General features: G+C 41.7%; 1 protein-coding gene across 10 annotated transcripts in view; it reads left to right on the forward strand.

The window, feature by feature from the left end:
• Window positions 1-13,000, forward strand: part of SH2D4A (SH2 domain containing 4A) — a 72,741-nt gene that overhangs the window by 48,872 nt on the left and 10,869 nt on the right. For all 10 annotated transcript variants that reach the window (XM_059909226.1, XM_059909234.1, XM_059909228.1 and 7 more), the window contains one exon: window positions 1,117-1,247. In XM_059909226.1, the coding sequence (XP_059765209.1) occupies window positions 1,117-1,247 (131 nt within the window). The remainder of the gene's footprint in view (window positions 1-1,116; window positions 1,248-13,000) is intronic.

Consider the following 13,000-nt stretch of genomic DNA (forward strand, 5'->3'; position numbering starts at 1 on the left):
ATGAAGTGCTTTTTGTGAGGTGGCCAGACCGGATGGTTTTAGGGGTGGGACTTCAAACAGTGATGACCGAGGTCAGCTAGGAGCCAGCCCAGGGAAAGACAGACACAGGCTGTCCTTGGAGTTTCTGCTTGACCTCCAAAGATTTCCCGAAGAAAAGAACCTAATCTGAAGGCCGGGAGGAGAACTTAACATGTAATCTCATGTGTGTGCAGTGTCTGCTCCCTTGGAAAGTCAAGTATTATAAGCTGTTTTCTCCAAAATGCTATGTATATGTATGTACATGCATATATATCACGTGTATATATGTACATCTGACATATATATATCACATGTAACTCCTGATAGCATGTGTTACCATAAAAAGCATAAAGAACATAATTTACATGGCACGATATTCCGGTAGCTCATCCAAACTCGTTGTTTTTACATTGAATTCTCAGAATTTGTGGGCCTGGAACTTGGGAATACATTTGTCACACTGCAGTATTAGTTTTTGTAGTGGAAATTGACTTAAGTTCTGCTACTGAATTTATTTCAAAACCATTCTGCTGCCTGTATCTTTCTCTTAAGCTATCTTCAAACACTTCTCTTTCTTTTACTTTTTATTTCTGAGACTGCCTTTTAGCAGAACTCTTCAAAGTATGGGAGAGAAGGAAGCAAGTCAGAGAGGTCAGTGGAAACAGAAAGATGAGGAAATTGAGTGATGAAGTGTTAGGGAGAAAGTTTATTCTATTGCATCTGGTTTCCTCCTTTTGCAAGTACGTGCTCTCCAGGAAAATATGGCTGGGGGTGTATTTCACTTTTTAATGCTCATTTCGTCAAATTTTCATTAATGGAGCTTCTCATTCATATTAAAAATGAATTAAAATCTGTGTGTCGGCACAGCAGCAGCTCATGGCTAGCCTGCGGGACTGAAAGGGCAGGTGACAGATCTGCTCCCTCCTCTTCCCTGCCCTGGAGGAACCGTGTGACAGCCGTGCGCAGGGTCACGCCCCGTGAGCTCAGCTGCGAGGCCAGGTCTTCAGACGTGTTACATTCTCTGCGTGCGTGTGTGATTTTTGAAAGCATTATTTTCCAACCAGTTGAATCTAACTTGAAACCCTTCATAAATGTCAGAAACCAGGCAGCGGCGAGGCCGGCGTCCCGCTCGGCCCAGGGGGACATCGTGCGCTGGTTCCGGGAGGAGCAGCTCCCGCTGCGGGCCGGCTACCTTGGCACCTCGGACAGCGTCGCCCCGTGGTTCCACGGTGAGTGCACGGCTCCGCCCCTGGCGGTGGGTGAGCCGGCTCGGCCTCCAGGCGCGCGGGGTCAGGGCTGCCTTTCACCTGAGTTGCCCCCGAAGAGGCTCTGACCTTGTCCTTGCAGAGCGGCTTTCCCCGGCTTTCTCAGGGAGCTGCAGTCTCACGACCAGAGGCGCACGCCACGGTGGCTGCCAGCACGGGGGGTGGTTCATCACCCCGGACGGACACCACGGGGTGGAGGGAAGGCAGGCCCCTTGGGACACCCGCAGATGGCAGCGCTGTCATCCACCCCCCCCCCCCCAGGGAGGGGCCGGTGTGGCCTCTGTGCGTGGTCGGAAGGTCACGGGCTGAGTGACCTTGAGCAGATCATCGTTCTCCGCAGCGAGTCCGTTTATCTGAGCCTCGCTTTCCTCATCTGTTAAGTGAAGGGGTGGGACTTTGTGATCTTGAACTTAAAAGTTGATCCGTGTGGTTAAGGCTGCGAAGTGGGTCTGTTGGGGGCTGAGCAGAGGTCAGCTCGTAAAGCACGTCTTCATTCGACCCTCGAAGCTAGGCTCATTCAATCCGTCTGTTTACCCAGCGCCCGCCTCACCGACCTCTCCGTTTCTTGAACTTCAAGAAAAGGAGGTGGCTTCCTGCCTCGACTGGCCTCCACGAGGTCTGTGGTTGGGTTGGACTCACTGGTTCCGTGGACAGCAAAAGCTTTTTTTTTTTTTGTGCTGCATGGTGCGGCACGCCGTATCTTAGTTCCCCGACCAGGGATTGAACCCGTGCCCCTTGCAGTGGAAGCGCGGAGGGTTAACCACTGGACCAGCAGGGAAGTCCCAACAAAAGCTTTAAGACAGAGATCACGCCCTCTCATGGAGCACACTTGTCCTAACGGGTATCTCGGTTTGAGTTATGTTTAAGGCTACTCTCTTTTCAGTAGGATCATCTCACACATAAATAAAGCCACAAAAACAAGCTCCCAAACACACAGCATGGCAAACTCCTCTAAAAAGAACCACGTTATCTGTGGTAGGCTCGTTGCCAAAGGGCTGCCTTTACAGGTACAGCACAGCAGCCTAGTTTTGCTTGAAAGTGCATGTTCTTTGGCGATTTAGGTTTTGTAATTGTCCATCCCCAGAGGAGCCCCCCAGCCCAGCCCTCCCAGGACCAGGTCCTTCCTTTCCATTCTGCTCTGAAGACACTGGGGGAAAGAGTGACAACAGCGTCAAAAGATGAATAGAGAGAACATGGTCAGAGACCCGTCTGTCATGGTCAACTCCGCTGCCCCACATTGCCTGTTTTTTTTCCTTTTTAAGATAAGCAGTGAGGAAATCAGCCACTTTGTAGCTTCTGTGTCACTGGGCAGAAGATGCTGTCATCCCTGATTAAAAGAGTGGTAGCTTTTTTAACAGCAGGGTGTGAGAAATTAAAAGTGTTGGTGTTATTAAAAATCCTGATACTTCAACAGGCAGATCTGTTTGAAACAGTTGCTATGAGCTAGGAAGACACAGTCGGACTAAAAATCTAGTTGAAGCTTTGGTTAAAAAATAAGACTGAGTTTTACATATAATTTATTAATTGTTATTGATTTATTTTCATTTATACAAACATTTATCATAGTTATAAGCAAAGCAAATAATATGATACAATATAATAAGGTAATAATAAATAAATACACAGCCAGTCAATGTAAATCATTATCTTCAGTTTTAAGAAGACAAAATTTCACATTTCTATCACAAAGAGAATATGGATCACATCTTATCTTTTTTTTTTTTTTAATTTTTATTTATTTATTTATTATTTTTGGCTGTGTTGGGTCTTCGTTTCTGTGTGAGGGTTTTCTCTAGTTGTGGCAAGCGGGGGCCACTCTTCATCACGGTGCGCGGGCCTCTCACTGTCACGGCCTCTCTTGTTGTGGAGCACAGGCTCTAGAGCGCAGGCTCAGTAGGTGTGGCTCATGGGTCTAGTTGCTCCGCGGCATGTGGGATCTTCCCAGACCAGGGCTCGAACCCGTGTCCCCTGCATTGGCAGGCAGATTCTCAACCACTGTGCCACCAGGGAAGCCCACATCTTATCTTTTTGAAATATAATTGTTTATTTATCAGGAAGCCTGTTTTGAAATAGCGGCATGGAAGCTCTTCTTCATTGGTTTGCCATATTCCATTCATTGTCATGCACTCCGTTAATCACCCTTCCTAAATTACTGTTTTGGCCACCTAATCTTCCACCCCACAGAAGTTTCTATTTCACCCCTTTCTCTTAATTAGCTTTGGGTAAGGATGGGGGTGGGTAGGAGGAGACCAGGGAAGTGAGGACTGCTGGGCCTCTGGCTTGTGGGGTGGGTAGGAGCTGCACGCTGTTGGTGAGACAGGAACCCAGGAGGATGCGGGGACTTAGGGGAGGGGACAGTGCACTGGTTTGGGATATGATGAGTTTGAATGTTCTTTGGGGCCGTTGTGTGAAAGTATCCATTTGGCGATCAGATTAATGGGTCAACCCTGGAGATAATAGATTGGATCGTTAGCCCATAATTAAAAGCATGGAGGGGATGAGACTTTCCAGGGGTGAGTTGGGAAGATGGTAAGAGAGGAAGACCAGGCACAGAAGCTGAGAGAGTGCCAGCCACCACTCAGCGTGGTGGCAGAGAGGAGCAGAGACCCCCCCCCATCTCTGTCCCAGGCTTGGTGGGTCCAAAACCTGCTGGGCAGGTCAGCCAGAGGGAGAATGGCCAGATTGGCGGCTCAGATCCAGAGGCTATCCGCCCCCTGGCAGATTCCTTCTTGCTCACAGAAGGTCAGTCTTTGTCCTGTGAAGGCTTTTAACTGATTAGATGAGGCCCAGCCACACTATGGAGGATTTTCTCTCCTCATTTAAACATGATTTTTCTTTTCTTTCTTTCTTTCTTTTTTTTTTTTTTGGCTGTACTGGGTCTTCATTGCTGCCCGTGAGTTTTCTCTAGTTGCGGTGCGCAGGCTTCTTGTTGCAGCGGCTTCTCTTGTTGTGGAGCATGGGTTCTAGGCACGTAGGCTTCAGTAGTTGTGGCTCGCGGGCTCAGTAGTTGCTGCTCGCGGCTCTAGAGTTCAGGCTCAGTAGTTGTGGCACGTGGGCTTAGTTGCCTTGTGGCATGTGGGATCTTCCCAGACCAGGGATCAAACCTGTGTCCCCTGCATTGGCAGGCGGATTCTTAACCACTGGACCACCAGGGAAGTCCCTAAACATGATTTTTCTAATTATGAAATATTTTAAACAAGAACAGTACAGAGGGAAATACATCTAGTGCCAGTGATGAAACACGTTATAGCTACTCTCCAGATACAGTGAATGTTAAAAACCATATTTACTTCATATCTGTTTTTATTAAGAAATAAATCCTGACAGAGAGAATTAAGGCTTCTTTTTTATTCCCTTTTTGATTCTATTTTCTTCTCTCCTTCCCAATGGGTGAACCACTCTTCTGAAGCTGTCCTTTCCATCCATATTTTTATACTCTTATTATATATATGCATATGTGTGTATTTCTATAAAATATATTTTAAAAATATAAAACATAGGTATATGTATGTTTCTATAAAACAGAATATTGTGTTTAGCATTTACATGGGTATCATGTTATAGACATTCTTCTGCAACGTGTGTTTTCTCTCAACATTATGTTATCTGGGTTTTTCTTTGTTTATAAATGTAGACTGGCTCATTCATTTTACCTGTAGTGCAGTATTATATGATATATGTTATTTAAATATTTATAATACACACGCTATAAAACACATAATGTTTTATTTGTGTTTAACGATGATATATATTTTATTACACACACATATCATTATTCATTCATCCCTTCTCCTACATTTGGTACATTTTTTTTGCTATTGAAGAAAATGATGTGGTGTACACCCTGAACATGTCTCATTGTAGACATTCATGATAATTTCTTCAGGGTATACATCTAGAAGTGGAAATGCTGGGAGGTAAGGTATGTGCATCTTTAATTATATTAAATATTGCCAAATGCCCTCCAAAGTGATTATACAAAGTTATACTCCCACTAGCTGTACTTGAGAGTTTTTCTTCCTATATACTTGACATATGTGATATTGCCAGACTTCTTTGTTAATCTAACAGCCTGCAGTGGAACCACCTTATTTTAATTAGCATTGATTTGTTGTCCAGTTAGCCTTTTTTTATTAGTTTATAAAGAATTTATTTTTCCAATTCTTACATTAATTTCCATGAAAAACCTTATATTGACTTCTTTATTGGTTAAAAAAATCAAATATTATTCACCATGATTTTTTTTTAATGTACTATTTTTTTAACATCTTTATTGGAGTATAATTGCTTTACGTTGTTGTTAGTTGCTGCTGTATAACCAAGTGAATCAGCTATACATATACATATATCCCCATATCCCCTCCCTCTTGCGTCTCCCACCCACTCTCCCTATCCCACCCCTCTAGGTGGTCACAAAGCACGAGCTGATCTCCCTGTGCTATGCTGCTGCTTCCCACTAGCTATCTATTCTACATTTGGTAGTGTATATATGTCAGTGCTACTCTCTCACTTCGTCTCAGCTTACCCTTCACCCTCCCCATGTCCTCAAGTCTGTTCTCTATGTCTGAGTCTTTATTCCTCTCCTGCCCCTAGGTTCTTCAGAACCTTTTTTTTTTTTTTTTTTTTAGAGTCCATATATATGTGTTAGCATACGGTATTTGTTTTTCTCTTTCTGACTTACTTCTCTCTGTAGGACAGACTCTAGGTCCATCCACCTCACTACAAATAACTCAATTTCGTTTCTTTTTATGACTGAGTAGTATTCCATTGTATATATGTGCCACATCTTCTTTATCCATTCATCTGTCGATGGACATTTAGGTTGCTTCCACGTCCTGACTATTGTAAATAGTGCTGCAATGAACATTGTGGTACATGTCTCTTTTTGAATGATGGTTTTCTCAGGGTATATGCCCAGTATTGGGATTGCTGGGTCATATGGTAGTTCTATTTTTAGTTTTTTAAGGAACCTCCATACTGTTCTCCATAGTGGCTGTATCAATTTACCTTCCCACCAACAGTGCAAGAGGGTTCCCTTTTCTCCACACCCTCTCTAGCATTTATTGTTTGTAGATTTTTTGATGATGGCCATTCTGACCGGCGTGAGGTGATACCTCTTTGTAGTTTTGATTTGCATTTCTCTAATAATTAGTGATGTTGAGCATCTTTTCATGTGCCTCTTGGCCATCTGTATGTCTTCTTTGGTGAAATGTCTATTTAGGTCTTCTGCCCATTTTTTACTTGAATTGTTTGTTTTTTTGATATTGAGCTCCATGAGCTGTTTATATATTTTGGAGATTAATCCTTTGTCCATTGTTTCATTTGCAAATATTTTCTCCCATTCTGAGGGTTGTCTTTTCGTCTTGATTATGGTTTCCTTTGCTGTGCAAAAGCTTTTAAGTTTCATTAGGTCCCATTTATTTATTTTTGTTTTTATTTCCATTTCTCTAGGAGGTGGGTCAAAAAAGATCTTGCTGTGGTTTATGTCAAAGAGTGTTTTTCCTATGTTTTCCTCTAAGAGTTTTATAGTGTCTGGCCTTACATTTAAGTCTTTAATCCATTTAGAGTTTACTTTTGTGTATGGTGTAAGGGAGTGTACTAATTTCATACTTTTACATGTAACTGTCCAGTTTTCCCAGCACCACTTATTGAAGAGGCTGTCTTTTCTCCACTGTATATGCTTGCCTCCTTTATCAAAGATAAGGTGACCATATGTGCGTGGGTTTATCTCTGGGCTTTCCATCCTATACCATTGATCTATATTTCTGTTTTTGTACCAGTACCATACTGTCTTGATTACTGTAGCTTTGTAGTATAGTTTGAAGTCAGGGAGCCTGATTCTTCCAGCTCCGTTTTTCTTTCTCAAGGTTGCTTTGGGTATGTGGGGTCTTTTGTGTTTCCCTACGAATTGTAAAATTTTTTGTTCTAATTGTGTGAAGAATGCCATTGGTAGTTTGATAGGGATTGCTTTGGGTAGTATAGTCATTTTCACAATATTGATTCTTCCAATCCAAGAATATGGTGTATTTCTCCATCTGTTTATGTCATCTTTGATTTCTTTCATCAGTGTTTTATAGTTTTCCGAGTACAGTCTTTCACCTCCTTAGGTAGGTTTACTTCTAGGTATTTTCTTCTTTTTGTTATGATGGTAAATGGGATTGTTTCCTTAATTTCCCTTTCTGATTTTTTGTTGTTAGTGTATAGGAATGCCAGAGATTTCTGTGCATTAATTTTGTATCCTGAAACCTTACCAAATTCATTGATTAGTTCTAGTAGTTTTCTGGTTGCATCTTTAGGACTTTCTATGTATAGTATCATGTCATCTGCAAACAGTGAGAGTTTTACTTCTTCTTTTCCAATTTGTATTCTCTTTATTTCTTTCTCTTCTCTGACTGCCATGGCTAGGACTTCCAAAACTATGTTGAATAAGAGTGGCAAGAATGAACATCCTTTTCTTGTTCCTGATCTTAGTGGAAATGCTTTCAGTTTTTCACTATTGAGTATGATGTTTGCTGTGGGTTTGTCATATATGGCTTTTATTATGTTGAAGTAGGTTCCCTCTATGCCCATTTTCTGGAGAGTTTTTATCATAAATGGGTGTTGAATTTTGTCAAAAGCTTTTTCTGTATCTATTGAAATGACCATATGGTTTTTATTCCTTAATTTGTTGATATGGTGTATCACATTGATTAATTTGCATATATTGAAGAATCCTTGCATCCCTGGGATAAATCCCACTTGATCATGGTGTATGATCCTTTTAATATGTTGTTGGATTCTGTTTGCTAGTATTTTGTTCAGGATTTTTGCTTCTATGTTCATCAGTGATATTGGTCTATAATTTTCTTTTTTTGTGATGTCTTTTTCTGGTTTTGGTATCAGGGTGATGATGGCTTCATAGAATGGATTTGGGAGTGTTTCTCCCTCTGGAAATTTTTGGAAGAGTTTGAGAAGGATCAATGTTAGCTCTTCTCTAAGTGTCTGATAGAATTTGCCTGTGAAGCCATCCAGTCCTGGACTTCTGTTTGTTGGAAGATTTTTAATTACAGTTTCAATTTCATTACTTGTGATAGGTCTGTTTATATTTTCTAATTCTTCCTGGTTCCATCTTGGACAATTGTACCTTTCCAAGAATTTGTCCATTTCTTCGTGGTTGTCCATTTTATTGGCATATAGTTGTTTGTAGTAGTCTCTTATAATCCTTTTTATTTCTTTGCTGTCAGTTGTGATTTCTCCTTTTTCATTTCTAATTTTATTGATTTCAGTCCTCTCCCTTTTTTTCTTAATGAGTCTGGCTAAGGGTTTATCAATTTTGTTTATCTCTCAAAGAACTAGCTTTTAGTTTTATTGATCTTTGCTATTGTTTTCTTCATTTCTATTTCATTTATTTCTGCTCTGATCTTTATGATTTCTTTCCTTCTACCAACTTTGGGTTTTCTTTGTTCTTCTTTCTGTAGTTGTTTTAGGTGTAGGGTTAGATTGTTTATTTGAGATTTTTCTTATTTCCTGAGGTGAGATTGAATTGATATAACTTCTCTCTTAGAACTGTTTTTGCTGTGTCCCATAGGTTTGTGTTTTCGTTGTCATTTGTTTCTATGTATTTTTTTATTCGATTTCTTCAGTGATCTCTTGGTTATTTAGTAGTGCAGTGTTTAGCCTCCATGTATTTGTGGTTTTTACAGGTTTTTTCCTGTAATTGATTTCCAGTCTCATAGGCACTGTGGTCAGAAAAGATGCTTGATACGATTTCAATTTTCTTAAATTTACTGAGGCTTGATTTGTGACCCAGGATGTGATCTATCCTGGAGAATGGTCTGTGTGCACTTGAGAAGAAAGTGTATTCTGCCACTTTTGGGTGGAATGTTCTATAAATATCAATTAAATCTATCTGGTCTATTGTGTCATTAAAGCTTGTGTTTCCTTATTTATTTTCTGTTTGGATGATCTGTCCATTGGGTAAGTGGGTTGTTAAAGTCCCCTACTATTATTGTGTTACTGTCGATTTTCCCTTTCATAGTTGTTAGCATTTGCCTTATGTATTGAGGTGCTCCTAATTTGGGTGCATAAACATTTATAGTTGTTATATCTTCTTCTTGGATTAATCCCTTGATCATTATGTAGTGTCCTTCCTTATGTCTTGTAGCAGTCTTTATTTTCAAGTCTATTTTATCTGATACGAGTATTGCTACTTCAGCTTTCTTTTGATTTCCATTTGCATGGAATATCTTTTTCCATCCCTTCACTTTCAGTCTGTATGTGTCCCTAGGTCTGAAGTGGGTCTCTTATAGACAGCATATATATGGGCTTGTTTTTGTATCCATTCAGCCAGTCTGTGTCTTTTGGTTGGGGCATTTAATCCATTTACATTCAAGGTTATTATCAATATGTATGTTCCTATTACCATTTTCTTAATTGTTTTGGGTTTGGTTTTGTGGGTCTTTTTCTTCTCTTGTGTTTCCTGCCTAGAGAAGTTTCTTTAGCATTTGTTGTTAGTTTGGTGGTGCTGAATTGTCTTAGCTTTTGTTTGTCTGAAAAGCTTTTGATTTCTCCATCGAATCTGAATGAGATCCTTGCTGGGTAGAGTAATCTTGGTTGTAGGTTTTTCTCTTTCATCATTTTAGGTATATCCTGCCACTGCCTTCTGGCCTGCAGAGTTTCTACTAAAAAATCAGCTGATAACCTTATGGGGATTCCTTTAAATGTTATTTTTTTTTCCCCTTGCTGCTTTTAATATTTTTTCTTTGAATTTAATTTTTGTTAGTTTTATTAATATGTGTCTTGGTGTGTGTCTCCTACGGTTTATCCTATATGGGACTCTCTGTGCTTCCTGGACTTGGGTGACTATTTCCTTTCCCATGTTAGGGAAGTTTTCAACTATAATCTCTTCAAATATTTTCTCAGACCCTTTCTTTTTCTCTTCTTCTTCTGGGACCCCTATAATTTGAATGTTAGTGCATTTAGTGTTGTCCCAGAGGTCTCTGAGATTGTTTTCAATTCTTTTCATTCTTTTTTCTTTATTCTTCTCCTCAGCAGATATTTCCACCATTTTGTCTTCCAGCTCACTTATTTGTTCTTCTGCTTCAGTTATTCTGTTATTGATTCCTTCTAGTGTATTTTTCATTTCACTTATTGTATTGCTCATCTCTGTTTGTTTGTTCTTTAGTTCTTCTAGATCTTTGTTAAACATTTCTTGTATTTTCTCAATCCATGCCTCCATTCTATTTCCGAGATTCTGGATCATCTTTATTATCATTACTCTGAATTCTTTTTCAGGTAGATTGCCTATTTCCTCTTTATTTTTTTGGACTTGTAGGTTTTTACCTTGCTCCTTCATCTGTGACATATTTTTTTGCCATCTCATTTTTTTTTCCTTTTTTTATGACTGGGATTGTGTTCCTGTCTTACTGGTTGTTTGACCTGAGGCTTTCAACACTGCAGTTTGTAAGCTGTTTGGTAGAGCTGGGTCTTGGTGCTAAGATGAGGATCTCCGGAAGACCTCACTCTGATGAATATTCCCTGGGGTCTGAGGTTCTCTGTTAGTTCAGTGGTTTGGACTTGGAGCTCCCACCCCAGGAGCTTCAGCCCAACCCCCAGCTCATGAACCAAGATCCTGCAAGCTGCACCAGGTGGCAAAAAAACAAAACAAAACAATGTAAAAAATAAAATTAGACTAGGAAACTAACAGCTATGTTAGAAAAAATATAAAAATTAAAATATAGATGAAGCAACAACCAGAAGGTAAAACAGAGCCACAATAGTGAAAAAGAGGAGGAGAAAAAAAAAAAAGGTGGAAAAGGCCTTGGTTGTGGAGGGTGGTGCCTAAGCAAGGGTGAGGTTTGGGCAGTGGGCGGGGCCTATGCTCAGGACGCACAGGGCTGGAAAAGGTGGGGGGTAGGGGGGTGGGGCTTAGGCTCAATGGAACATAAGGGACCCAGGCGTGCCCCCCACCCCTGCTCTCAGCGGGCAGGGGACCCCACCTGGGAGCCTAGCAGGCTTCCTGGGCTCAAAGGGGCAGGGCAAACACCCTCCTCACCTGCTTCTCCCGTCCTGGAGGGCCCCTCCCACCTGCCTCTCCTGATCTCCCCGGCCTCCCTCCTATGTCCCCAGGGCCCATGTGGTCTGGAGTGGGCTTTAGAGGGTGGGAGATTGGCCTGGGAGCTTAGCAGGCTCCCCAGGCCCCAGTGGGCAGAGCAAACGCCCTGTGATCCTCTCCCACTCCTCTGGTCCTGGAGGGCCCTCCCGCCTGCCTCTCCTGTTCTCTCCCGGCCTCCCTTCTATGTCCCCAGGACCAACACAGCCCGGAGGGGACCTCTGAGGGCGTAGGACCTGGCCTGAGAGCCGGGCAGACTTCCCCGGCCAACTGGGCAGGGGTAACGCTGGGCCCGCATCCCCCCAATCCGAGCCTCTGAGGGTCCCTCTAGGTGTGGGAACCCCTGCCCCCTCTCAGCCACCCCTCAGGGGCACCGGTCCTGTCCAGCCTCCATTTCTCCTGCCCTCTCAGTCCCTCCACGTCCTACTGGTTCGCTTGGGGGTTCCTCTCATCTCCTCGGGCATCAGGGCAGGTGCCCTAGTTGTGGGGAGATGCAAAGTCTGCGTCTTCCCACACCGCCATCTTGACTCCACCGTGTAATTTATTTTTATATATGATATGTGGTATAGAGGCTTGATTTATCCTTTTTCATACGAGTGGCCAGTTGTCCCAACATCATTCCTTAAATAATCCTTCCTTTCTCCACTGATTTGTAATGTCAAGTTTTAAAACTCTCGTTGGGATTTTTAATGGAATTGCATTGAATTTGTAGATTAATTTGGAGAGGTAATTGCCATCTTTATATTATCATATCTTTCCACCCGTGAACATGGTAAATGTCTCCTTATATTTCTTTTTAAATCATTAAATAAATTCCCCATACACGACATGCACTTTAAAAAAAGCAAACCAGACTTTAGTTCTATGTACTTATAATTTTTGTTTCTATTTTGAAAGAGATTTTTTGAAGTATAGAATTGGTTGTTGGTGGTGTAAAGAAGTTATGTTTTTATATATTGATCTTGAGTCCAGTAACACTGTTGAACTCTTATTAATTCTACTGTCAGAGTATTCTGTTGGAGCTGTAATATTTCGAGGGCTAACATGGGCCAAGCATTGCACTGCACTCTTGAAGAAGATAACTTTCATTCCCACTCCACAGAAGAAGAACCCAGGAACTAAAATGGTAGGTTCTTTCCCCACCTGTGGTGGCAGAAGCAGCATTCACACCCAGATCTATTTGACTTCAAAGCCGCAGTGTATCTGCACTAGGACAAGTGAGAACACCCGTGTGGTGCTTTTTATTACCTGTGAAGTTTAAATCAGTGAACAGTAATACCATAGAGATTTGCTTCTCTGATAAATGAATGAGGTCACTCAGTCTCACAGTCAGTGGTGAAATAGGAGTGTCAAAGAGACCTCATTCAGCTACGTCTTGCCCCATCCCTGCCTCTGAGAATAAGGGAAAAGCACACTTTTGTCTGGACACTGTTTTGCTCACTTCCAGGTGGGATTCCAAGAAGCAGTTATTTGACATACAAATGTTCCAAGGCCACAGGGTTTGGAGTAACAGAAGTGCAATCTTATTATGATTGTGGTAGTAGTTACCCAACTGTATGCGTTTGTCAGAATTGATCTACGGCACACTTAAAACTGGTGAATTTTATTGTATGTAAATGATATCTCA

Source organism: Balaenoptera ricei, chromosome 21, assembly GCF_028023285.1.
Source record: "Balaenoptera ricei isolate mBalRic1 chromosome 21, mBalRic1.hap2, whole genome shotgun sequence".
Lineage (NCBI taxonomy): Eukaryota > Metazoa > Chordata > Mammalia > Artiodactyla > Balaenopteridae > Balaenoptera > Balaenoptera ricei.